Source organism: Argentina anserina, chromosome 5 (assembly GCF_933775445.1).
Source record: "Argentina anserina chromosome 5, drPotAnse1.1, whole genome shotgun sequence".
NCBI lineage: Eukaryota > Viridiplantae > Streptophyta > Magnoliopsida > Rosales > Rosaceae > Argentina > Argentina anserina.
Genome location: NC_065876.1, coordinates 11,593,863 through 11,621,391, shown reverse-complemented (window position 1 = coordinate 11,621,391; position 27,529 = coordinate 11,593,863). Strand labels below are relative to the sequence as shown.

Here is a 27,529-nt window from a genome sequence, read left to right as displayed (position 1 = left end):
CACAACGCGGTGACTATACTAGCTGATTTTATTTGAATTATGTGTTTGAATTGCGTTCGATTTTCAAAAACACTTAGTGCTTCACGTTATCACATTGAGACGTTGAAACACATATATCAACTAAACTATAGTACGTTTGAACTAGTTTCTTCATCAAATATCAAGAGTTCTCTTCTCTATTTCATATGATGTTGTCATTTTGTTGTTGGATCAAATCTATCTTCAAGTACGAGAATTCTTGCGAGCAATCCGCCCCCTTACAGAGCAAGCTTAAACTAGTTAGGCTTTAATTTAGTTATAATTGCATAAACAATACTTGTGATTTATCTTGTCACCTTTCACAACTCTTTAAAGAGACGTATGTGGTATCATAGTGAAATAAGATATCTAGTGAATACATTTCCTCAAAAGGCTCGAGATTCAATTTGAGAACAGTCCGATTCTCCTTTGTTTTGTTTTTAAATCAATCTTAATTTTAGAGGGTCATGTGTCCATTTGTAGCATTTCTTCCTCAGTTTTAACAAAACCAAAAAATATATAGAAAAAAAATGAAATTCTTCATAAGAAGTGGGCCTGGGCTGAATAAAAAGAACGCGAAACAAACTGAGTCGTCCAAAAGTCGACCCAATCGGTTATTTAAGTGCTCTATAAAAACGAAGCAAGCCAATTAGGGTTCTCTCCTATTGCTCAGTACCAGCCGCTTCTTCACTTCCAGAGCCAGCGACCCTTCTCCAATCCTCAACCATGGTAACTCTCTCTCTCTCTCTCTCTCGCGATTGTTCTTCAAGTCTTGGCAAGTATCTGCGGCTTTAAGTTAGCTGAAGCTAGGATTCGATTCGATTAGTAAATACATGGTTGTGTTGATGAAATTAGCTCAATTTGTTTTGATATCTGGAAAAGTTGCTTGATTCTAAGAAATGGTGTGATTGTGTCTTCGTTGCAGACTAAGAGAACGAAGAAGGCCGGAATCGTCGGGAAGTATGGTGAGTTCTATCGAATTCTAGAGAGATCTAAATGCTTTTTGCTCTGTTTTGATGGCTTTTGTGTTATTTCAAATCTCTGTGATTGTTTCTGTGGAATGTGTTGGCTTTGACTTTCTCTTATTGGTCAATATGTGTGCTGTGTTGTGTTGTGTTTGTAATTGAAAATATCTGGTTTGGTGTGTAAATTGATGAGGTTTAAGCAATAAGAAAGCTTAGGTCTTGAGAAGTAATTGCTTTAAATAAAACTAGAGTACATATTGGAGACACCAGGTTACGAATACTGATCGGTCTTTGCACATTTTCTATTGATGTTTAGTTGGAGAAAGTTTGTTCTATGCTGTAGTTTGTGATTTTGCTTTCGACTGTCTAGTTTAGTTTTTTTTGCGGGTGTGAGTGCTTACAATGTTTTATCCTTATCAGGTACCCGTTACGGTGCCAGTCTGCGTAAGCAGATCAAGAAGATGGAAGTGAGCCAGCACAGCAAGTACTTCTGTGAGTTCTGCGGAAAGGTAATACTGTTTTCTATTTGTGAAACCCCTTGCTGTTTTACTCCCGAAGTGGAGGTGTGTAATGCTTTTTGTCTTTGTTTCAGTATGCTGTGAAGAGGAAGGCTGTTGGCATCTGGGGATGCAAGGACTGTGGCAAAGTGAAGGCTGGTGGCGCCTACACTTTGAAGTAATATTCTTCTCTTTACTTTCGTCCAATCTTTTTTGTTTTTCTGTTATAAGTAGTCAACTAACTGTGTTTTATGTATGTTGTTCTTCCCCAGCACCGCCGCTGCTGTCACAGTTAGGAGCACCATCAGAAGGTTGAGAGAGCAAACTGAGAGTTAAGCTGTTGGTCTATTCATCTGTTTCAACTATTTGTAGGCAATCAAATTGTTTAGAGGCTTTCAGTTTTGAGAATAGTTTCTCCTATTTTACTTCTGTTTCTTTCAGGAACTATGGATGTTGTTGGTTATGTGTGGTAGTAATGTTAATCAGATATTATTATTATTTTGCTGTCTTGGAAGATATTTGATTTCTAGTGCAATGAAATTATTAATCAACGACTCAATTTCCGTTTGTGTGGCTTTAATTTGATTACTTCATGCCCTTTTATTTGATCCCTCGTGCTCAATGATACTAACTTGCCAAAAAGCTGATATAAACTGCCACAGCTTATTTTGTCAATACAAGGCCTTCTGGTTTAGTCTCTGTTTGCACTTTCATAGGCGACTGTAGAGGTCTTGGCTGAGTTTGTTATGGAGATTAGATAACAGCCAAAAAAAATTTAATCCATGTGTACTGATTTCAGCCTGCATTTTTTATTTTTGTACTCGGAATTTAATGCAAACATTGTGCGATGGTGGGTAGCTTTTATGTTTTCAAGTGATCGATCACATATACCCGGCTTCGTAACGTGTCTTGCAACATGACATACAAGATCATATCGCACGTTTAGTAACATTAGTTGCGTTTGTATGAGAACCCTTTGTCACCGTGACCGTATTTGATTAAGCAGAAGGTATTCTCTTTAGTTCATAGAAGAATTTCAAACCAGCTGCCAATAGCTTTAAGCCAATGTGTTTCAAGATCATACCGACTAAAAAGTTCGATTTGGTTTGGAACTTCACTAAACAGAGCATAGTTGCTTAATCTGATGTTGGCGTCAAGTAACTTTCTTTCTCAGTATTCTTGTAGGGAGACATGCACATAACATAGGTAAGACTTCATCCGAGAGTAATTACACAACATAAACTTCATAACCAGTTAATTTTACATAACAGGGAAGTGAAAATGTGAAAGCAATCTGGGCTAAAGATTCTGGCACTTTAGTGCCAACCTCTGTTCAGAACTGCTACTCTTTCTTACTCGCAATCCTATGTACATACTTTCAAGGCCAAGATAATGGGAAACCTCCTGCTCCTCAAACAACCATATATATATGAATGACCGTATGTGGTTCCAGGAGGCGCCCATAGTAATATTCGCGGGCAAAAGAACAAAAATAAAGAGAACAAAACAGAAGAACCAATTATGTGGATGCATCTCCATGTGCTTCCATGCTTTGTCTCACAGTAATAGTAAAACGTGCTGTAAGAATTCCGCTGCAGAAGTTTGATGCTGCCTGCTTCTCATTGTCCAGACTCCAGACACTCAACTGTATTACGAGCACCTCTGAGTATGATGATATCTCATGGCTAATGGGAATGCAGGACAATGGTTCTAGGTTGATCTGTTAAAGATTAGACGAGTCGTGAGGGAGAGGTGCCGTCATTGTTATACTGGTGTATTTGTTTTTGCACAGCCTTTACGGCCACAACTCTTGCAGCATTTGCTGCTTTATTAGCTGTCGCTATAGTTCTCTTCACTCTTTCATCCACCTTTGCCACTTCATATGCTCGCTCAGCGGCTCTCCGTGCTTCCTGTTCAAAATTCACAAGATGATTCAGTGAAAACAATCCAAAAGTAGTAAACCCTCGTTCAGAGGATATGCCAAGGGAGCTTAAGGTTAAAAGCCAATAGCCAATCTCTAGTAATCAACGATGAGTAGTGGAAGTTGATCAACCCATCCATCCACAAACTTCCAACAGACTGACAACAAAGCTATCATGAAAGCTCCACATAAACCAAAAGAATACATCCACTACAATAGCAGAAGAACCACCACAAGACAAACTGATCTAAACCAATTGAAGATGCACCTCACTGAGTAAGAAACAGTTTATCGTGAACTGAGAAAGATAATCATAAGCAATGCCGATTTGTCACATAATGCTTATATTGCATAAACAACAAAAAGATCCAACTGATGGATGTTCACATAATAAGAAATGACTTGTATGATGTGTGCCACTGAAACCCAATAAGAAGATATGCCAATTTGAATCATGATGGTGTGTAAACTCTGAAATGTAGTCAGCACCTTATTACAAACTCAAAAACAACAACCACAAGAGCACCAGACCCTCAGCACCTTGACAGAATATGTATTTTGGGTAGTTAACTAATCGCATATCAGGTCAAACTTCTTCAGAAAAAAAAAAAATATATATATATATATATTACCACGAGCTCATAACATAGAATTACCTGAACTGCATTTAAAACTCTGGCATGGTTGAGAGCATATGGAGATCCAGGATGGCTATTTTGCATGTTGGGATCAATAACCCCATTTTGCCAGTGACCAGATTGTGTTTCACCATTTCTGAAGGTGTATGTACCAAGCCCTTGCTTTCTTCCTTCATGCCAGGCTCCTTCATAACGATGTCCATTTGCAAACAGATAAACTCCAAAACCATGCATCTTGTCAGCAAAATATTCACCAGCATATGTGTCTCCATTCCTACATTATCAATCAGCAACTTCTGTTAATATATACTCATTGAAAAAAATTAAGAAATAAAATTGTCTACATGTCCATTAATGAAACTATCAGTACCATGAAAGTATGTAAAATATCGATGTTAAATCTGCTTATTATTATTATTATTATTATGATCACTGATAAGAGAGGCCTTGTGGATTAAATTTCACTTGTATGCATGGATTTAATTAACACAAGGATCATCACACACAATCCTTTCACATATAATTAATTGGTACATGATGATTAAAGTTGAAGTACATACTGATTTATCTATTGAGTGTATAACATGGGTTCACACACACACACACAGAACTACAAAACCAGTTGTCCATTCAACAAGTGAAAACACATCAGCAGCATACTCAACCAGATACAACTGCATTAAGTTCATTTAAAATCTATAAAATAAGAGATTCAAGGGACCCTGTATAGGATGCACTAAGATACCTATTGAGTGTATAACATGGATTCACTCACACACAGAAACTACCAAACCAGTTGTCTATTCAGTAAGTGAAAAACATCAGCAGCATAATCAACCAGATAGAACTTAACGCAGTTCATCATTCATAAAACAGGATATTTAAGGGACCTTGTATTGAATGCACTAATAACAGAATTGAAAAGTTAGATCATCATGAGGTGAAATCTCTAACTTATAATCTATATGACTATATTCTCATAACACTACTATTTTATGTATTGAATTATATCCAAATAATCTGTTCCCAGGTTTTACCACACAGCAGAATATTGATGTCTGAGTTGTCGACGAACTCAAAAAGGGTATGCAACCAGTTCAAAACTTCAAATACTCAATCTCTTAACACCCTAGCAACTCAGAGAGGGTATGCAATCAGTTCAAATCCCACGACTGTTCCACATCTCTTTCAGGTTTATCAAATGGGCCCTAAAAACCTACTGGAAATTGCTAATGTATCATTAATCTAATTTAAGTAAACTGTATATGCATAAAACAAGATGACCACCACTGATTGAGTTCACTCCAAATGTACATATCATATCATACACAATAGTAAGGAAATGCGTAAAACATATGTGACACTAGTATAATTTACCTGAAATGATAATGACCAAGTCCATGCTTGACACCCCACTTGAATTCCCCAACATACCGGCTCCCATCCTCACATGTATGTATTCCACAACCATGACACTGCCCATTAGACCACTCTCCGGCATAAACATCGCCAGTGAAGAACCTATACACCCCAATACCATGCCTCAAGCCCTGCCTATACTGCCCGCGATACCGGCTCCCTCTTGCCCAAGTCTCCACACCATGGCCATCATACTTTTCATCCACCCAATCACCCTCATACCTCCCACTCATATTATAATAATAAACCCCGCTACCTGAACACTTCCCCTTATCAAACTCACCCTCATAAACATCCCCATTGCTATAAACCTGCACCCAGGAACCAGAGTTTGGCCTCTTCTCCGATCTCGGCTTGGACCCAATTGACCAAAGAACGGGGGGAGGAGGAGGCTTGCTGAGCTTGGATGTGTAACACGATGAACAAAGCGGCAGGGACCGGGCAAGAAACAACCTAATTGAGACCAAACGAGGAAGTGCAATGTTTATAGAAATGAGAATGGCAGCAGAGAAAGCAATCACTGAGATGTAATCAAGAACGAAAGAGCGGCGAGGACTTGTGATGAAGTAGATAGACGGCACTAAAAGCAGAACAATCAAACGACAGTGGACTCTGAGCAAATGGGCACACCGGAAATGGCGAAAAAGCTTAAGAAGGAGTGACCTTGTGGCAAAGGGAATAATTGCCAGAGAAGCAGAGCAGAGAAGTGAAGTGGAAGGCGATGATGAAGAAGAAGAAGAAGAAGAAGAAGGGCCTGAATTCAAATGACTATGGTTGTTGTGGTGAAAGTGATTGTGGAGAGAAGACAAAGTAGCAGAGTGGGATAGGGAAGAAGGTAAGTGGGTCATTGTAGGACTTCAATGGTGAGCTGAGAACAACAAGGTCTTGGATTAAAAAGGAGTCCTGAAAAAGGGTTCCTCATAGGAAGCAGAAAGTTTGGATTTTTGGGGTTTGGTGATGATGAAAGTGATCTTAGCTTTGAGAAGAATCAAAGCGGGTGGTGAAGGTGACGTGTTGGAGAAACTGGGTTTCCGAATTTGGAATCAAAATCCAATCTTTTTGAGCTTTCCGGTCTTCTTCTCCGATCTGAGTCTGTGAAATACGATTGCTTCCGATGGAGATACATACAAAGTTGCTTTCTTTATCACTCTGTTTGGGTCATGTGAAATATCTATGGGCTCTGTGATGAAAACTGGCTTTTGGGTCTGATCAGAATCAGAGAGACACATCAATATCTGTTTCTGTTGCTAGTTTCTTCCTACTGCTCTGGTTTTTAGCAGAGACTAAAATCTAAACAGATTTATTTATTTTAATCTTTATTTGGATATGAGCCCCTGGAATTTATGGTATTTGCTTAAGAGCCACTGGTGAAAGATCGAGAGGAAGAAGAAGGGACGTGACTTTATCTGATTGGATAAAATGCTGATTGTGTGGAGAAGAAAGATAGTGCTGAATATTTAGGTAGAGTTTACTATAAAAACAGAGGGAGGAGGATAATGCTAATGACGCATGTTGGTTCTGACAATTGTAACATTGATTGAGCTCTGAGATTCATTGTTTTACATAATCAACATATGGTGATTATGATGTTTTAGGAATATACTTATAGGTTTTTGGTCTTTTATATGGTGTTTAGGATAGGTGTGATCTTCTAATTAATGACGAGTTCATGCCCCCTAAGGCCCTAACCTTTTTTTTTTTTGAAAGACCCTAAGGCCCTAACCTTGCAAACCCAAAATGGTGACATTTCAAAATGATTGGTGGTAGAGTCGCCTTCTAAGAAAGAATTGATTTGGATCCTCCGAATGATTTGGATCATTCCGAGATAAATATTTGATAAGTTATCTCCAATTATTGTAGAAATATCAATTGGTAAGTGCTGCATTTGTCTAAATCACTTGCTGTTATGGCTGGTTTGTCGTTATCAAACCATATTCGGCAATGCCGAAAGAGGATAAGCGTTAACATCAAGGTTGATCAATTGTGCAGGCATATGTGACTTCTAATGTAAACAACCTTCACGTCAATGTCTTTGCTACATTGGTGGAGATAGGAAATTCCTCAAGATGATTGCGCTATGGTATCATCAAAGAACCAGCAATCTTATGATTCTGACTTCCAATAAGGGCTTAAACACTTGTATCGGCACCACAGCTTTTACACTAATTCTTATCAGTTACTGTGAACAACTCAAGCAAGCAATGGAATGGGACGGACGGAATTGGAAAATACCGCCCAACGAAGCAACTTCTCGAATTGCCTTTCATCTTAACTACTGGATTTTAACCTTTAACATCTTTCACAATATTGGTTTACATCCACCAAAATGACAAGAAAGAAGATTTATCTCAACGACTCAACGAGCCAGACCAATTGTTCTTGCCGGTACAGACCAAACAATCTGATAGATAGAAGCTAAAGCGCGCATGCACCATAGAGGAGCTGGTGCAGGTTTTGTGGGTTGTAAAATATCGTAAGAGGAAGGCAAATGTAAAGTGTCTTCAACATAGCTACTTGCTGATACAGTAGTTGAATAATGATAAATTATGAGTTTCATCGTGCATTAGCTGGTAATCATTTGTTTATGGAAAGTAACTGTTTAGTTTTGCTAACTATGGAGTGTAGAGTGCCTCTAACAGCTTCCACTGACTTTGGAGTACTTACCAAGCTTTAGTCACTGTAAGATACTGACCCTTGGAAGTAGTCAGGAGAAAGTTTACAATGGCGGCAACCTCTGAAGTAACCTTAATATAGCTAGGAGAGAGTTTTACCACTGCAACATTTACCATCCTTCAATTGTGGGAATATGTTTTATACACCAAAGGCAATTGGGAAGGGTTTAACAATAGCAGAAAGCCTCAGGCTCATGTGTATCAATATTTACCTTCTATAAAAAAAAATTCCGCAGCAACATGATATCACCCACCTTGGTCAGCAAAAAACAGTTCTCTTGTTTCAGAATGACATAAATCCATATAAGAATTAAAATGAAATTGATACACAATTCACGACCACCATATTGGCATAACAAGACCAAAATATAAAAATAAAGCACAGAAGTGACAACATTGATGGTGGTGTATCACAAAGCAAATGCTCAAAACCAGAGTATGAAAAAGGCCTATGGGAAAAAGGCAGCTGAAGTGAGATTGCATAACACAGAAAATGACCAAATACTTTAGTTCTACGCAAGAATAGCATTTAGCAAAAAATGGACTTTGAAAAGCCAAGTTGACGAATAAGATCGAAAAGCAAATGTACCCTGCTGTATCAGGCTAAAACTCATCATGTTCACTTCACTATACTACAAGTTTTGCCTCTCACTTTTTCAAATTAGAGCTCATTGTCAACTTCCTAAGAGCTGCATATTGCATAATGCTAACTAAACCCAAAGGAACTCACTCTCCTCATTTCATCTCATAATTATACTGTAAATGTAAAATTATACTGCCCCACAGTATCAGTTCGACTTTAAATACATCAGGTTGATCATCGACTCAGGACTAAAGTGATCAATGGCTAATTAATCGGCACAAATAGCAAACATTTAAACATCAAACTCATTCATTAAAACTATATATAAGCAGTTCAATCTTCACTGATCATCAACAAAACAAACCTACATTGTACCACCACCTAACCAAAGTATCAAACACGAAAACAATTGAAACATGAATCTCCTTTACCATATGGTCAGTGCTGATTCCGAGCCCAAATAGAGGCCTCCTCGGCCACCGACAGACCCTTGAACTGATGAAGATACAGCGGACCATCTATGGCCCTAATCGAGTTCCGAAACGCCCCATACTCTTCCGGCAACCCCCTCAGAGCATACTCAATAAACTCAGCATCGTCATAGCGGTGCCAGAGGTTGTAGTCCGGGGAGGACTCGGGAGGGGGAAATTAAGAGCGCACTCTAATAACAGACTCGATCCTTTTATATCGAACTCTGAACCGGGAACCGGAAAATTAAGAGCGCACTAATTTTGACACGTGGCGCGTCTTCCTAGAAAGGGTAGGAATTCCAGTCCATTTGCATTTTAATTTCTCAATGAAGGTGGAATCACAGACTCAGTCTTCGTTTCTATTTTATTTTCGACTTTGATTTTCATAGACCTGGTTGTTTAAGGAGATTCTCCGTATAGCGTCGTTCATTCATTTCTGAGTGTACGAAGGTCATCTATCGAAGTCATATTGCTTCCATTTGCAAACTCTAAATGAAGAACCGGCCTCGTGCTCCAGCGGTCGAGAGGAATTGAAAGGTTGTGCTGGTGCTACCCTGGGCATTGTGCTCGTGATTAGAAAGCCAAAAGGTCATCCTACACCGCCATTGGTGAAGTCTTACATTGATCTCAATATCCTGGACCCAAAATTTGGAAAACAAAAACTTCTTGGTTTATACACATCACAAAAATCAACGGCGAACTTGCCTACCTCTGAGCATGTAAACTCTAAGCTGATTCAGATTACAAGCTCATAACATTTGGACATGTAGGCGGCTTTTGGTTTGGACTCGTCCCATGTCCTCGGTGGAACGGCATGCAGATCCAGGCAGAAATTTACCATCTTGACAGTTCAACCTTGGTATTTCTAAGATTGAATATATTTCAAGTCAAGAATTTTTAAAACAACTCTATTTCACCGTAAGAAATATACTGAACTGTGAAAGGTGATACAAAAGATATTGAAAATTTCTGCAGGTAGAACCATAGATGGTGTAAAGGATGATATATATTTCCAATAAATAAGTGCATACAACCTACAGCTGACTTAACAGATGAAACTAGAATAATTTGGACAGGAATATCAAAGGACTACAGGATACAATCTGAATTTATAAGATAAGGATGAGGTGGCCCTTAAAGTGCCAATAATCCCCAGCTGAGCTAACACGGAAATGAAGCAAAGAGTCGGCAGACAACCACTGAAAAGTAATTATTAATACTAAAACCAACCGGATAAGTTTTATAAAAGTGCTCACCAAGAGGCAGCTAAAATGGAAAATGAAGCTCGGTATGGCTGCAAATTGATAGTTCTCACATGAAAGGAAAAACTTTATGTCCGAGTTACCCTGCCCTGAATTCTCTAGAGCACTGCTGACAGAGGGAAGGAAGTCTTGTGTGAAACCAGCTGAAGCTTGAAATTTTAGCATCATGGCTTATGAAGCTTAAAGCCGAACACTCTTGGAACATAGCTCTGTGATGGCTTCTGTGGCTTCAGGTGCCCGTATGACATCAGGAACAGGTGAGGAAATGTACTTCCGAAATAGGCTCCATCAATGTCTAATAGAGTTAAGTAGTACAGGAATTAATGCAAGTATAACTAGTGAGCATTGTGTTGGACCCTAAAAACGAGTCAAAGCCAATGATGTTATGATCATAAAGCACATGTCATGGTATAGGCAAGGCATGGTACTACCAAAATATGCATCAAGTTTCATGCTCTTAACAAAATCATAAAATCAAATGCATATAAAAATAAAAATATATCGTCTTAAAAAATTAATAATTACATAAGTCTTAGAAAGAAAATTTTATCAAAGAAAGAAAAAAACTGATGAAACTTGCCAATAGAATGAAACCAAGCTTTTATATCAGCCAGAAAAGTATCAGGTCTTTTTTAAGTCATCAGATTATCCATGCACTGATGGAATGAACGTAATGAAAAGTGTAAGTTTTATTATTTACCATTTAAAAAAGATAAATATACAAATAAATTAAATGATGGACCAGGCTCAATCTACATCTATTTAACAACAAAACCTACGTATAACACAGTATGATGGTGCGTCAGATCCAGTGGTGGGTGCCATTATTCATCAATTATCAAATGAGGGGGCAACTTAGTGCAATCTTTCAAACAATTTTCGGCAACTTAGCGTCAGCTACTAGTGCAAGTGAAAACATAAATGCACACAAGTCCAAGTTAAAACAAATTCCATTGGAAAAAAAAAACCTCATAGCCTATCCTAACAGAAATATGGATGGTGACCAGAACACAAAACAGAGCAGTATTAACAGTATTTAGTCAGCAGAAGCTTGCCGTACCAGCTGCTTATATGCAGCCAGCAGATTCAAAGGCAGAATTATAAATACAAAGGATACTACCTTGATACTTCGATCGAGGGTAGTAGATATCTTCACACTTGGGGCAGTATATTTTCACGGTGCTTGACCGTGGGATGTCCGATTGGCCAACTGGGAGGCAGGGTTGACCGCAGCAGTATACCCTTGGGCATCTGCCAAAGTCATAGTTTTTGTATTTGTCTAGCTGTACAATCCAATAGCACAGTTATAGAACTGCCCATATGTAACGGTTGAGAAAATAGACAATGAAGAAAAGAAACTCACCATGGCAGCCATGCCTTTGCTTGTCAAAATATACCGTACATGAATCAAACCATAGAGCATCTCTGCTGCTGATTCAATTAATTCATTTTGTTCTTCCGTAAACATATCACCTGCACATATCAAACAATCCAAAGTATCCATCAGAATGGCAAACCAAATGAGAGAGATTAACAATTTGACATCCTTCTTGGACTTAAAAGTATGTTATGATACCAAGTCCCACCCAAGATAAATACTAGGATTCAAATACAATTTCAGATTGCTATAGCTAAAACCAATGACTCAGCTCCAACTAATAGCGTTGCATTATTCAACTTAAGCTGAAAAGCTAAAGAAGCTTTCTAGAGAGCTTGATGGTCTTTAATCTATATATACTCCTCCATCCAATAATTAAGGTCATCTATGGGTATAGGCAAGTAATGTAAGAGGTGCCTATCTCCCTAGTTCTACGGGTTCTAGAGGCCTACAGGTCGAACATAAATTAATATAGCTACAAATCACAATAAGGATTAAAAATTGAAGATGCGAAATACTGAATACACCGAACATAAGCTTACCATGAGAAGACTCAACATCCAAGATCAGATCCAGTGCATAATCATAATAGGGAACTTGGCTGCTTAGCCCACAAAGGTTGAAATCATCTTGTATATAATCATCATCAACTTCACAGAAAAACTCATTTCCTCTCAAATTGCAAAACCATGATATCCACGATGTGTCATCACCATCTGAACCACTAACCTCTGACTCCTCACTATCTGTTTCAGATTCCTCTACAATCAATATCAATAAACCATCAGTTCATTTTGGAACTAGAAATCTATAGCTACCAATAGCCAAGAACCCAAGACAGTGTAAATAAAACCAGCAAAAGAAATATCAGAACAACAAAAACATTAGAGGAAATAAAAGGCACGTATATGGTTTTTTTTTTTCAATGTAGGAGAAAGGAGTTGCTTGCTTCATCCATATGGAGCTGAGTACATGATTGCTCAAAGGGAAAAAGAAAAGCAAAAACTTGTTCTCCTCCTCGGTATGAAATAGTAGAAACATATGATTGCCTATTCTTACTTTATTAGAGAAATGAACAGTAAATACATATTATTTCCACATGGAATAAAAAAGTAAGTAGATACAAAGTCAACACAGATTAATCTATAAGATTTTAAGTATATGTAGGCTGACACAACGGTTTGCCAAATCGACTTGTCAGAGAATGAAATTCAGTGAGTTACTCTATTATGATGGATACTGCTCTTGATTAAAGGAAACATGCTTGAAACTTCAAGAACAATGCTTTCTTCCCCTAGAGGGGATCTATACACCGGATCCAAATCATAGCAGTTTATGATATGTTACTAACACTAAGCTGTATAATATTACTCGCAATCAAAGCTGTATCAACAACTCTTGCGAAATGTATAAATTTGAAATAGAAATGCTTTCGAATCCTCAGAATCGTAAAAGAATGAAAGAAAAAAAAAGGTTTTTAAATGTTTCTTAGTGAATTCTACTCGCACTGAAAAAACACTCAGTAACCTCAGAATTCTAGATCAAGTTGTTCAGTGACCAATAGACACATGCGAAAGAAAGGATGCAGCTGCATACAGAACAAAGAACACAACTGAGCTATATAATGAAAACTTCTGCTGAGAAAAGGCTATAAAGTTAAAAACAACGAACTATATACCGAAATTTAAGTTCATCCCTATGACTAACACTGCATGTTTCAATGACCCCTAAAAATCCGATAAACTCGAAAAATTAAACACAAACAGTCTGTTGAAGGTTATGAACACCACCAACATTTTACGTTGACATAGATAGAATGAGCTTCACAATCCATGCATTGTTATAGATCAGATAAAATCAAACCATCTGAAATTCGATCAAGCTAGGAAATTGGAAAACTTTAAAAATCAAAAGACCTATGAAAATGCCTAAATTGAAAAGAAACTAGAATGAATAATAAATAAATAAAAGGCAAATCATGAGAGCAATCGGAAGCAGAGCGAGTCTAGACGATCAGATTGAGCTCACCTCCCATGACAAGAGCCGCCTTGTTGTTGTTACTACTGCCATCCTTGCCGTTGATTGCAGCCCTAGAAGTGGACGGCGACGATCGCTCCAGCTGCTTATCCAACGCCTCGTTGATCCGCTTCCGATCAACCGCCCCCACCTCCGTCATCTTCGACCCACCCAAACCTCTCTCCCTATACATCTCTCCCTTCTCCGATGGCTTCCAAATATTCTCAGCCGCACATAAATAATCGAAATCGGGAATAAACAAAGAGCCCAAGGGGGGGGGGAATATGATGACGTCAGGCTAGGGCTTCCTTGAGCTTCTGGATCGCCTAGCTCATATCGGCGGTTCTTCTTCCTCTTTCTTCGTCGGTGTTATTGAGGGGGGTTGGTTTCAGCTGGTGTATAGCTCGGAGAGAGAATAACAGTGCCGGATCGGAGAGGGTGGGGTTGAGAATTAGAGAATAACAGGGTGGGTTTTATATACGAGGGGGCAGGATGGTAATTTTGGGGTGCGGTTGCCGCGAACGACAATGAGTCTGGTTTGTTACGACGGGGGGTGGAGAGATCTAGCCGCCTGTGGTGGAGATTCTGTGGGGAGGGACACGTGGCGGACGACGAGGGGAGGGTGAGGTGTCGCCAGAGATATTTTCGCTGTTTATGGTTCTAAACTTCTAATCCGAAATTGATTAAACGTTAACTAGTTAACGAAAAAAAAACCAACTCTGAAGTTCATTAACTTGGTGTAAACTGTAGGGGAAAAGGAATGCGATGGACCACCGGAATTGGAATAGCTGCTCTGAGAAGAAATTGAGTTGACATTCCCCTCTCCCTCTCTCTCCCTCTCTCTCCCTCTCTTTTCTGACCCCGCGGAGGGAATGTGAGGATGCATTTTTGTCACGTGCTGAAAAAGAGAGGTAATGAAAGCAAATGGTGCTGTGCGTTTTGGGAACCAAGTCACTAAACAACTTTGGGAAGCTGGTGGGAGACAGCAGATCTCAATTGAGGCACGCGCAGTACCAAACATGTGAGCTATAAAGAAGGCGACTTGGGATTTAGACGCAGATGAACAGGAATATATCGGAGGGACAAAGAGCCTAAACCCCGAGAAACATATCAGAGGGATGAAGAGCCTAAACCCCGATAAACATAGTCGAAATCCATCTTTGAGTTGCAAATGGAATCACAATAATATCGCATATATCACTATACCAGCAAGCCATTGTAGAATCTCACGGAGTTTAGTTTTCTATCCACTAGGGCAGAATTCTACTTATTCTAATTCTGTTGGCAACCTCTAGTCCACTTCTCTGCTCTCAGAGATGGAACACTGTTTGTATGAGAACAATGGACAAGATGTTTTAGCTTTAAAGTATCTTCCATTTAGACTAGTCACTTGGAATAAATTGTCTAGACGAATAATAGAATGGAATACTCAAGGGACGATCAAGTTGGAAAACACAGCAAACAACTAACACAAACTGGTGGTTACATACAATGTACAGAGTAGGATACAGTTAAAGCTGGAACACTAGATTATGAACACAAAGTACTTCTCTTCAGCGTCATCGTTGGCTTCCCTCTGCCAGTGATCATCCAATGTCTCGTCGTTGTCAATTTTTGAGTAATCTAAGTACTCGAGATCTTCTCCCAACAAAAATTTCTCATGCATGATGAAGGTGAACTGGTCCATCAGATCTTGCAACTCTTCTGCAGATACATTTGCTTGCTCACCCTGCACTGCTGTGGTTGCTTGTGCAACATTGGGCGCATCGGGATGGTCTGCGGTATCAGGACCATTGGCCACATAAGGAGGATCCACCTGCTTCTATTGACAGAAAGGAAAAATCACAAATGTCAGAAACAACAGGCAATTTATCTCAATCACTAACTTCATAACAGTATTTAAGCATTCAAGAAACAACGAACACAACATAAGCCCATTCAACTTAGTTTTATTCAAAGGACATGCAAACCGGAGGACAAATGGTGGTCATTTCAAGCATAAGTTCCATCAATATCATGAGTCAATCACGACTAATGAATATAGTTTGCCAAGACGGGTGAACAGAAGAAATCACAGTAAAGGAACTTAAAACTGGAGAACATTAGCCATAGATTTTCCTACCATACACTTTTCTTTGCCTAACATAACTGTGATCATGAACCTACTTTCCATTCGCTAGTACACTTATCTCACAGTGGGAAGCAGTAAAGCAATAACTCTCTAATTCAAGTAAAGCACAGACAATAACCATACAGTTTTCATCTTTTATAATTTTTATCCTAAAGTGTGGCAGTTAGCTCAAATACTGATAAAGGAAATATAGACATGCTAAAATGGTTTTCAATTTTCCAAGAATGGGTTTGACGAAGTTACCTCTGATGATTGTGTGCCCCCATTAACCTTGTTAGATTCTTCTTCTTCCTCTTCCTCATCCTCTTCCTCTTCCTCCTCATGTTCCTCTACCTGCTGAATTCCCTCACCGCCAACCCAATCACTCTCAGCAACACCCAACCTCTGCTGCTCCCCTCTAACCTTTGCAACCAAAATCGCCTCCTCCGCCCTCCTCAACAAAGTATCCGACCACCGCTCCCCAGGTCTTGCCATGCTCCTATCACTCAGGTCTTGAAACTTCCACACATACTCGTGATGCAAGTACGGCTCTCTCTCCCTCATCGAATCCTCCGAGAAATACTGCCCATCAAATATCAACTTATTCAAATACGCTCGCCTCCGGTTCTTCACTTGAACTGCCCTCGACTTCAGTTCATTTGACGTTGGAGTCAATGAACTTCTCAGATGCCTCACATGCCAGCTGACCTCATAGTCATCTGTCAGCGCATCAAACTCCAGCAACTCATCAGACGTTAATTTTCGATCCATAACGTTCTGCTCATCACCACAACAAGAGCAGTAGTCGCATTGAATTAGTTCAAGATCAAAATTACTAATATACTGTAACAATACAAAATTCGTCATTGCAATTCTTCATAAAAATATAGCATAAGTCGTCAATAACTTCAATGAATTTATCTAAGCCTGCATCTCAATGTGGATTATGAAGAATTTGTATTAATGATTTGAGACTAGCTATCCTAAGCTCCTAACCTATCAAACTAAAAAGCCTGATTCGGCCACATTGAAGAGGGAGTTAGGGTTTTGGAGTAGGGGATCTAATTGAAGGTTTAGGGTTTATACCTAAGATGCTAGTATACTATGTGCACGTTTGTTTCCCCGGACTGACTTCCACTACCTTAAATAAGAGCTGATAAGGAAATTGTCCGGCGTTTGGTGGGGGGCGGTGCTAACTTAAATAACACAACCTAACACCGAAATCTCTCACTCACCTCCTAAACTCTCGTTAACAAGAGTTCAGCAAAAGTCGACCCTTAACTAAGACTCCCTCCATCATCCTCTCATTTCTCTCTAATTCATCATTCTCAATGAGTTTTTCTTTCTCTCTTACTCATTTTCTCTAGTCTCATCTTTCTCCCGTAGTACTCAAGTTCTTATCATGGTGGCTCTGTGCTATTCTTTCTCCCTCATCCTTTTCATACAGTAGTTCAAATTGGTAAGAAGTAATTAGGAATTTTCATTATTTTCCTTGTTATCTTCTATCTTTCTCTCATTCAATTTCAGGTAATTGGGAATTTGGGTACTGCAAAACTAATTTAAATTGATGAGATTTTACGATATGGAAAGATTTGGATATCTGGGTAAGATGGTAGGATGTAATTGATTTGTTCTTGGTCTTCTTTTTCTTCGTTATAGTGGAGTCCTCAAAAATCTGGGTAGCTAGGATCATGAAGTTAATAGCTTCTGCATAAAATCTGGGTATGATTAGGATTAATAATTTTGTGAGTTTTTTCTTCTGGATTGGGTTTGTTTTGTTCTTTGATTCAGTCATACCCACCCTAGTCCAGTCTCACCAAACATAGCTCATATTAGTACTTGTTAAAGTCACTCAAGGGAAGGGTGGACTAGTACCAGATTTAAGGAGCTCCACAATTGTACGGGGTACCAAACGTGCACTATAAGTCAAAAGTAGGCTGATTAACTGAAAATTTGAAAGAAAAAATTACTGAAAAGGTGAGGGCATTAGTATGTGAGGAAAAACAACTTTCACCGAGATATTCCCCGCAGTAACAGCCTTTTCCATGTATGTGAAGACCAAATTTCCCACTAAAATATTCAAACATAATACTAACCTAATGGAACTGCCAAGCACCTTTTTCATTTTTCTGCCTCTCTTATAAATACTAACCTAAGTAAAACTAAATATAAAAAGGATAGAACGGTAAAAGATATCAGATAGAAGTTTCACACAAAAAACAAACTCCCCCCTCCCTCACGTCTTCTCACCGATCAAAACTCTTCTACACGTCCCAAATTGCTGAAGTTCAAGAGAGCGGGTGAGGGTTGCAAAAGAAAAAACTATCAGACACGATCTCAATACAAGGGGAGAGGCTACATCAACGGAGACTAGGCACAATGTTGGAGGTTATGAAGATAGACATGTGTTCCTTTAAAATGAGAGACCCAATTAAGGATCAACCAAATTCAAAAGCAGTCTTGACGAAGGTGAGGATGTCGAACTGTGATCAAATATTTAGGGTTCGTATTTAGTTTTTCCCAAATGTATTGGTTTTCTTTCAATATTTCAGGGAAAGTAATTCTTTTGGAGTATTAAGATCAAAATTGTTGTTTTTGTTTGTATATTGTTGTTGTGTTTTTAATTTTAAGTATTCAAATCTGCAATCGAATCTATAGAAGGGTCCCATATAGAAGTAAATAAGGATGTAGGACTTTTTGGGGATGGTAGAAGAAATAGGGAGAGGAAGAGGGAGCGAAAAGAACAAAATAAAGAGAAAAGGCCGAGGGAGAGAGATCACAGGGGAAGAGAAGGAAAGAAAAAAAAGGAGAGGGAGTAAATTGTAAGCCAAACTCATTCAATTAAACAAGATTGTATAATACACTAAATCAAGTATAAATTAGAAAATCATATCGTTAAATGATAAAAACATGAATTCGCACGCGCGAGCGCGGCATCTCGCAAGTACATAGCACGCGTAGGAACGCTAATATTAATAAAGCAAGAAAAAGAACACACCCTAGCTCTCCCATTGAGTCGGTCTCCTTTTTTTGTTCTCTCGACTTCTCCTCCCAAACCCTAATAGTGGCGGCATCTGAGAACATGTGCTTGGTCTGGCGGCACGCCTTCCCAACATTGTTGTTGGACTGGCAATGGTGGACCGCATGTCCAATGTGTGGTGGTCAATAATTTCCTACTCTAAGTTAGTAGGTCAATGTGAGGTTGATCTGGTTTATGCACCTTGTGTGCTCGGTCTGGCTTAGGATGGTGGCGAGTTCCTGACATGGTCAAATGGTCATAGCCTCCTATGGCATGATGAAACAGAGTGTCGATAGATGGTTGTCTTGTTACCAGCATATTGAGAGAGTGATATTATTTGTTTTAATGCTCTTTATGTGTTTGGTTGCTTGTGCAAACACTATGAGATATAACTTTCCAATGTCACTATTGTAAAACAAATGGAGTTGCTCAGATGTCTGGTATGTTAGCCTTTGGTAGTTCGTGCATGTTTGAGTATATAGGATTAGAGGAAGCTCATGTTAGTCATGTTGTTCTCTTGTTACTAATTTTGGAGGTTTAGGCTTTATGTCACCCTATTGTATTATTGTATTCAGCCATTTTATTAATGAAGTATTAAGGGCAGCCGCACCAGCCCTTACCGGAAAAAAGATAAAGCAAGAAGAATGGTTAACATGTTTACTAGTTAAATTTTTGAACTATCTAAATTGTCCATAGTTTATTAAACTTCAAAATCTATATGACTATGATTTGAAATATATGGTTGTAATTTGGAAAATATTAAAGTAAAAAAATAAAAATAGAAGAAAATAAAGAAGAAAAAAAACTAAATATAACACACACGGAGTGTGTCGGATCCGGATCCAATTTCAAGTTCGGGTCTAGATTCACACAATATCCTAAGCAAAATTAATGGTTAGAGAGGCCTTAATACACTAATTATTCTTTGACCTATAACTACGTTTTTAAGTTTTATAAAGGGCTCGTCAACGGGCCTTAGTATATTTATATAAGTGACGTGTCGGGCCAAGTATTTTCACAAATATGAAAATCTAAGCCCGCCCACCTAAAGCGGGCTTTGCGGGCTTGTATTAGGAAAAAAACAAACATAATACTCTAATTTAAGGGTTTGAAACAATAAAAAAAATTATTAGAAAGCATTATAAAAAAAAGTTACAAATAAATTCTAGTTTCGAAATATTGTCGATTAACACTAGTAGATGTGATCGATATATATATTTACTTATTTAGAGACCCTGTAAAATTTTCATCCGTTTTGAACATGGTTTGACCGTCTATACCTACGGTTTACCAAAAAAGAGGCGTTTTGACATAATAAAACCTCATTGACCGGGGCTTTACCAAATGAGTTTCTTCGTTACGACCACACACGATCGGTGACAAAAATTGGGTGATTTCAAATATGTAAACAACTTTCCGCATTCGTATCTTGGTAATGGGTCACCCTTAGGGTATATTAGTGTTGCTTTTTGTTTACCGGAAATTCCGACGGTTAAACGAGGTCCGAATTTGATGAAATTTTAAAATGGTCACTAAATATATATACCGATCACATCGGATGGTGTCGATCGATTCTGAGAAGTTTCATTCATATAGTCGTTTCATAATGCGATAGTTTTATTATAAATTTAATATAAAGGTTATGATATATTAGTGGACACTTCAACGATCGACAACTCCAGTTCGAAATATGGTCAATCGACACCAACAGATGTGATCGGTATATATATTTAGGGAACCCGTAAAATTTTCGTTCGTTTTGGACACGGTTTGACCGTTCGTACCAATGGTCAACTAAAAAAGAGGCGTTTTGACATATTGAAACCTCATTGACGGGGCTTTGCTAAATGAGTTTCCTCAGTGCGACCGTGTATGATAGGTAATAAAAATTAGGTGATTTCAGATATGCAAATAGCTTTCGGCGTTCGCATCTTTGTAATGAGTCATCTCTTAGGGCACATTTGTGATGTTTTCGATTTACCGGAAATTCCGACAGTCAAACGAGATCCGAATTGGATGAAATTTTCACAAGGTCACTAAATATATATACCGATCACATCGGCTAGTGTCAATCGATCCTAAAAAGTTCCCTTCATAATGCGATAATTTTATAATAAACCTAATATAAAGGTTATGATACATTAGTGGATACTTCGGCGATCGATAACTCAAGTTCGAGATATGGTCGATCGACACCAGCAGATGTGATCAGTATATATATTTAGGGAACCTGTAAAAATTTCGTCCGTTTTTAATCTAAAGTCAGTATGTTGTTTATATTTATTATTCTCAAAACTTCGTTCGGGAAGGAGTAGACATCTTGAAAGCATTCATTTGTATGAACAAAAAGATCTTATAACATAGAATTAAACACCTAAGATTACGAGCTTCATGAAGAGTGTCATTGTGGTAAGAATTTTAACAGTGACAAACAAATCACTTTACCTTAAAACCATATACTCTTTGTATTATAAAGTTACTTTATTTTCTTATGGGATTAACTTTCTTTATAAAGTCAACAACACTATTTTCCACAAATGATGTCAAGTACCCTTTGTTTTCATTGATCACAGTGCAAACTGTTGAATTGTCCAGCCTATAGTCAAAAAATAAGTACAAACCTGCTTTTCAATAGATGCAATTAATGTCCAGGCAATATCATACACTATAGCTAACTTTTTAGCTTTCTTCAATATCTCAAAAAATTAAAAATATACTTTAATTTGTTCATTATCACAATTGGGAAACATCATAAACTGATTTACATATTTATGTACAGAACGTTACGTTATAGTACTATATAAGACACAATCATACCAACTTGAAGATAAAATACAATTTGAATATCAAATTATCACACTTATACCATGATTCAAATTTCAAAATCTATAATCCGGACAATCTCATCAAGAAATAGAAACAATTTTTTATTTTATTCACGATTAATTACACAAAGCATCAGATTAACTTTATATGAAACTTCAAAAGTTCTATATTAAAGTTGATAATGACTGTTGATCATAACTTTCAAACGTAAAAAATGTAGCATTGTGTCTCTCTCTTAAACTCACAAAGTTAGACTCCCCAATTCTCTACAAGTTCTATACTTCAATTTAAATTTTGTTATTTGAATTACATTTTGATCCATATTGGATATTTCATATAAAATTCACCAACAATTCCAACATCAAGCTAAGAACGTGAGAATTTACTCGGCCCATAGTAACTATTTAACTATTCACCGAAACATCAAGCTAAAAAAACACATACCCATCGACCATCGTGCCCCAACTTCACTCTCTGCAATCTTATTCTTCTACCGACTCCAGTCTCCCGCAAATTCCATTTCAGCTCACACACCCACAAATCAATCCAACCCAAAACCCCCCCACCCAGATTTCCCCCAATGGATTTCGCAAAGCAGCACGCCGACATCTTCGGCGAGGACGAAGACGACGAACCCAACCATTCCCATTCCTCCTCCCCCTCCTCCTCCTCATCCTCCGCCTCCTCCTCTTCTTCCTCATCCTCCGCCGCTTCCTCCTCCGCCAGCGACAAAGCCGAGTCCAGCAGCGCCAACAACACCCGGAGCGGCGCCGGTGAGGAGGAGGACGAGCACGGCGAAGAGGCCACTACTAATTCTGAGTATCGCGATAGAGCTGATTTCGGTGACGATGATAAGGATCTGTTCGGGTCTGATAATGAAGACTATACTAGAACCCCTGCTACCAGCCCTTTCCTCATTCCTGGTAAAAAAAAAATTGCCCCCTTTTTTACTTTTACTGTGCTTTGTTGCGTTTACTGTGGTATTGTTGCTTATTTTGTTTTGTTTGATGAGTCCACAAAGTGAGGATATGTATTCTTTGATTGCACATTTTGCATTTCTGATATGATCATTGTCAAATTGTTGTTGCAGTATTGCCGGTGGTGCGCAATAATAGTCATAATCAGGGGAGAGGGGGATTCGGGCGTGGTGGTCGGTGGCAACCTGGTCATCAGAATGACAGGGGTGCCGGTATCCTTCCCCGACCGGGGCCTTATCCGCAGAGGGGGCATAATTCAGGTTATGGGAAGTTCTCGAATGGTCGTCATGACGAACGGTTTGTATCTGAACTGAGACTGTCAAAGAGTGAAGAGACGCTGTCGAGGAAGGTTATTCAGATTCAGGAAGTAAGTCAAGTCATCATTTCTGTGATGTTTTTCGCTGTTTTCCGTCAGTTAAGTACTTTTGAAGCACAATTTAAATGGCAAAATCTGGACGTTGTAAACTTCAGACTTGTAAGTATTATTCTGTATTAAACAATTTATTTAAGTTGTGCGTTGGGGAATTGCTTTAGTGATGGAAGTAGGGAAAAGTGGATAGTTTTGTATCAGAATGGTGTGAATATGTTGATGTGGCCATTACTTTGATTGAGCAGCCATTCAACCAACAAGTTGTTATCTTGTGGAAATGTTGGTTCATGTCATAAATTTTTTTTTCTGTTGCTTTACTGATTTGGTAATCTTCTCCAATAGCCATCTGAACTTGCTTGCTATAGTCGGGTAGAAGGTGGAGATGTCAGCTTTGATGAGAGCAGCCTGGTAAGCTTTTTGGGCCTTGCTCTCTAGATGAGTATATCTATAGTCAGTGTGAATTTGTAGTGCGCACTGATTATTATAATTATCGTAGTGTTATTTGTTTCACATTTTCAGAGGCTTTTCAAGCGCCTTATAACTGAAGACATTGGTGCTGATCTTAATCAAGGCTTTGACACATTCACAGCAAAGAAAGGTGCGTTTTTTGTTTCATTTAGTTCATTTATCTAGTATCTAGTTAATGATTGGCTATTTATATGGGGATTTCGGCGTGGAGTTACATATTTCCAGACTTTAGGGTTTATGCATAATTGCATATCAAGGATGATCTTTAGGCTGCTTTATGATTCTTATCTTTTTCTTTGTCCTTTTCCTCTCTGTTACAGACTTAGGCTCTCATGGTTTTGGTGACCTTCTTGCCTGCATTAGAGACAAGAATATTCCACTTCAAAATATTCATTTTGTGGTGAGAACGAATTACTCTAAAAGTTTCCTATCTTTGTTGTTCTCATGTTGGTTACTAACTAAAAGTTTCTTCCACTTCTCTTTTTACAGACTTTTCGCAACAATCTCAATAAGGTATCAGCTAGTCCCCTTTGAGCATTGTCTTTTTCTCATTATAATTGCTTTTGTTTGTTAGGATGGATTATGATTTAAGATGTACACGTGTGGTAATCTTGTATCAGATAGTGTCATTACTCATCATTGCCATGTCAGAAAAAGCAGTTCATGAACAGATTGCTGATTGCTTTTTCGAGAGACCTTCAAGTTACCTACAAAATATTTTTGGCCATAAGCATACTCACGTTGGATAAGAATCAGATTAGTACTAAATGAAGAATGGGGCATCCATCATTAAAAAAAACCATACTAAACACTGGATAATGTAGAACACTGACACACACTAGTTATTATTGGATATTATCATCTTTGTCAATGTGATAAAGAGCCCTTTGTTCCATTTTTAAATGATTTTCTATTTACTTTAGATATTGGCAACTGCTTATATTCGGAATGAGCCTTGGGAGATGGGTGTGCATAAAAGGAATGGGGTTGTCTATCTTGATGTACATAAACTTCCTGAAAGGCCACAAAATGAGATGGATCGTCGAAGGTACTGGAATTTTATTCATCTTTCTTAAGTGTATTCTGCCTTTCTAGCATCATGATGATTGTGTCTTGAAGTAACTGGTAGCTTCATGGTTTAGCTGTCGGGTTCTATGGTGCAAGAAAGAAAGTGATAATATATATTAGTTGTTTTGAAACCTTTACCCAATTAGTGTCTGAAAGATGGTACTTAGCCAACTGTAATTAGTTTTCCAGTGAAAGAAGGGGAAGTACGTAGTAATGAAGTCTACTAGCTTTACATTACTTGTTGGAAATTATGTAGATCAGGGATGAAACTGAGAGTTGGTCCAGAGTGATCTCATAAGGTCTATGACCTTGGGATATAAACACTTCTCTCTGGAATCAAATCATAAATTCACTGAGGGAATTGTTAAATTTTCTATTTTTTATGAATACCTTAGCAGTGTGCCTGGACTTGGAAATGCTTCAATAATCATAGATAAGTGTGGATATGTCTTTCCATGGTTCTCTGTTTAGGATGTGTTATATTCAATCGCGTCTTTGCAAATTAGGTGTTACTGGGGATACTGTTTTGAGAGTCTTGCCACAGAAGATCCAGGAAGAGGTGATGGAGAGTTGATACATCACGTGGATGCCAATATTGAATACTGTTCAGTGATTAAAACCAAATTAGGGGCTCATCGCATTCTGATGGGCGCTGAAATGGATTGCTGCGATTCGACTGATGATGGAAGGAGATTTTATGTGGAGTTAAAGACAAGTCGTGAGGTTGGCATATTTGTTTCTTACCCATTGTGTATCATGCAGTCTTTTATCCTATTATATCTGTCACCTCACTACCTTTAAATTTTCCTCTTTAAATTCCACAGTTGGAGTATCATACCGAGGAAAGATTTGAGAGAGAGAAGCTCCTCAAGTTTTGGGTACGGTTCTTATTACTACATATAATGTTTTTCTTCAGTCTGTACCCTATTTACTGGCTACTATTTCCTCTTTTAGAAATACATGAATCTACATGAGCCTGTGCTAGAGACGGATATGCAATGTTTACAAAACATTTTGTGCTTTATCTTACTGTTTTGTGTGATGGAACTGGGCTTTTGTCATTATCGCTATTGCCTTATGGTTCAAGCAGTCTGTTACTTCTGGAATACTTAATATCTCTGTTGAATTTTCTGCAGATTCAATCATTTCTAGCAGGCGTTCCCTATATTGTAATTGGATTTAGGTAAACCCATTTGACCCCTTTTCGTTTTACTTGGATGGTTAATTAATTGTACATCAAAGAAAATAGGTCATTTTGAATTTCTGCTCAGTGAAAATAGGTCAGTCTAAGTAATCATTTCTCCTGCAGGGATGATTCAGGAAGACTTGTTCGAACAGAGAGACTAAGAACTAAAGATATAACACACAGAGTAAAAGCGAAAAACTACTGGCAGGTGAATTTTCTTCTGCAATTTATATGTTTGTTATGGTTTTGGTTATCAAGCTTCCTACACATCATGTGGTTAACATGAAAATTACCTGTTTAAGGACGAAGTGTTGTAAAGTTTATTGCTTGTGGTTATGGTATTATCCTTTGTATCTCACTCTTAAAGAAATTGGCCCACATGTCTTATGAACCTAATTGGCAGGGTGGAGTTTGCTTGGCATTTGCTGATGAGGTACTATGCTGGCTGTATGGAACTGTTAAAGAGAGTAAGTTTCCAATTTACCTTTTTGTGGTTGAGCAGTGGATTTAAGATTACATACAGTATTATTGTATGGTAATTGCATCTTCGGTAGCACTTTTTTTAACTCTTGCAATATTCTTTAGTTGTACATGGTACACCAAAGGAGTACTTATATTTTTTGGTCATGGAAGTAATAAGATTTAGATATCTCTTGTATCAACGTTTCCTCAGCAATGAGTTTATGCATTCTGATAGATATTCAATGTGCTTTTTTTGCATGTGCGGCATCAGACGAAGATTACATATTGCAGTTTGCTCCTCCTTTCCACCGTCTAGAGCTCCTACAAGCGCATTCTTGCCCAGAGGCAATCACTAACCACGTTGAGCAGTTGTAGAATTTAGCAATGGCGAAGCACTGACCGCAGTGGGGTGAAGCACAGACAGGAATTTGATTGTTTCTCCTTTCCTCTCTGTCGTTTCTGCTTCTTCATACTAGTTGTAACTTTTGAGGCACAAAACTAACATCCATCGTTATGAACAGCAACTGCAGATGCCTGTTACATTGATAACCCTTTTTTCCTTAATAGTTAGTCGATTGTAATGAGGCCAAGGTTACCAATTGATAGAAAATTTACATAGTACTTTTGTATCTTGTTTTTCACCAAGTGAGCGGTATTTATTATGCATGTGTAATGACATTCCAATGCGCTACCATCATTTCAAGCTGGTTATGAGCTAGGCTGCATGGAATCGGGTGCGGGTACGTGAAAGCGAAGCGTTTGGAAACACGGAAGCGTTTTTTTTCCAAAAATTAAGGAAGCGGGTGCGTTTTGGAAGCGTCAGAATAATATATATATATTATATAATATTTTTATATTTTATTTTTAATTATTTTATTTAGTATTAAAATAACTGGATAACTATTAATGACTTATTTTCTAACCCATGATTATATTTAATTATAGCATTATTAAAACTTCATTTCAAAATTCAAACAAAATAATGTACAACATAGTGTGAAGGTGTTGAGCACGTGCAAGTCAAAGATACATCACTTAGATGAAATTAATATAAAAAAAAGGTTCGTCTTCTCTCTGTCTCTCTTTCTCATATAGATTTTTTTTCATATCTCTCCATGCACAACTCTCTGTCTTCTCTCTATATCTCTCTCATCTAGATTTTCCTGATATCTCTCCCCCTTATTTCTGACACATATTAGATTGA

The 27,529-nt window shown here is 38.1% G+C and overlaps 5 protein-coding genes across 6 annotated transcripts; 2 read left to right on the top strand and 3 right to left on the bottom strand.

The window, feature by feature from the left end:
* The first annotated feature begins 635 nt into the window (after positions 1–635).
* LOC126796463 (60S ribosomal protein L37a) lies at positions 636–2,039 on the top strand. The gene is made up of 5 exons (XM_050523290.1): positions 636–747; positions 944–983; positions 1,404–1,492; positions 1,576–1,658; positions 1,753–2,039. The coding sequence occupies exons 1-5, from the start codon at positions 745–747 to the stop codon at positions 1,814–1,816; spliced, it is 279 nt and encodes a 92-aa protein (XP_050379247.1). The 5' UTR covers positions 636–744; the 3' UTR covers positions 1,817–2,039.
* Positions 2,040–2,724: 685 nt separating this feature from the next.
* On the bottom strand, positions 2,725–6,703 carry LOC126796461 (uncharacterized). Its single transcript, XM_050523287.1, has 3 exons — positions 5,417–6,703; positions 4,058–4,313; positions 2,725–3,390 (listed from the first exon to the last, which is right to left on the bottom strand). The coding sequence occupies exons 1-3, from the start codon at positions 6,304–6,306 to the stop codon at positions 3,211–3,213; spliced, it is 1,326 nt and encodes a 441-aa protein (XP_050379244.1). The 5' UTR covers positions 6,307–6,703; the 3' UTR covers positions 2,725–3,210.
* Positions 6,704–10,171: 3,468 nt separating this feature from the next.
* LOC126796462 (putative casein kinase II subunit beta-4) lies at positions 10,172–14,386 on the bottom strand. 2 transcript variants are annotated; one of them, XM_050523288.1, is made up of 5 exons: positions 13,852–14,386; positions 12,366–12,584; positions 11,809–11,918; positions 11,563–11,728; positions 10,172–10,740 (listed from the first exon to the last, which is right to left on the bottom strand). In XM_050523288.1, the coding sequence occupies exons 1-5, from the start codon at positions 14,030–14,032 to the stop codon at positions 10,610–10,612; spliced, it is 807 nt and encodes a 268-aa protein (XP_050379245.1). In that variant the 5' UTR covers positions 14,033–14,386; the 3' UTR covers positions 10,172–10,609. The 2 variants fall into 2 exon arrangements, with proteins under 2 accessions (XP_050379245.1, XP_050379246.1); XM_050523289.1 differs by having other exon boundaries at positions 11,566–11,728; positions 13,852–14,377.
* A 978-nt stretch (positions 14,387–15,364) lies between these two features.
* Positions 15,365–16,816, bottom strand: LOC126795516 (uncharacterized). Its single transcript, XM_050522344.1, is given in 4 exon segments — positions 15,365–15,661; positions 16,214–16,711; positions 16,713–16,726; positions 16,786–16,816. Coding segments are annotated over 4 exon segments (840 nt in total).
* Positions 16,817–22,260: 5,444 nt separating this feature from the next.
* LOC126793918 (NAD-capped RNA hydrolase DXO1) lies at positions 22,261–27,006 on the top strand. The gene is made up of 13 exons (XM_050520550.1): positions 22,261–22,717; positions 22,885–23,138; positions 23,484–23,549; positions 23,661–23,739; positions 23,930–24,009; positions 24,099–24,122; positions 24,533–24,657; positions 25,184–25,400; positions 25,502–25,555; positions 25,814–25,860; positions 25,987–26,071; positions 26,267–26,330; positions 26,597–27,006. Exons 1-13 carry the CDS (start codon positions 22,375–22,377, stop codon positions 26,698–26,700), a joined length of 1,542 nt encoding a protein of 513 aa, XP_050376507.1. The 5' UTR covers positions 22,261–22,374; the 3' UTR covers positions 26,701–27,006.
* The last annotated feature ends 523 nt before the right edge of the window (positions 27,007–27,529 follow it).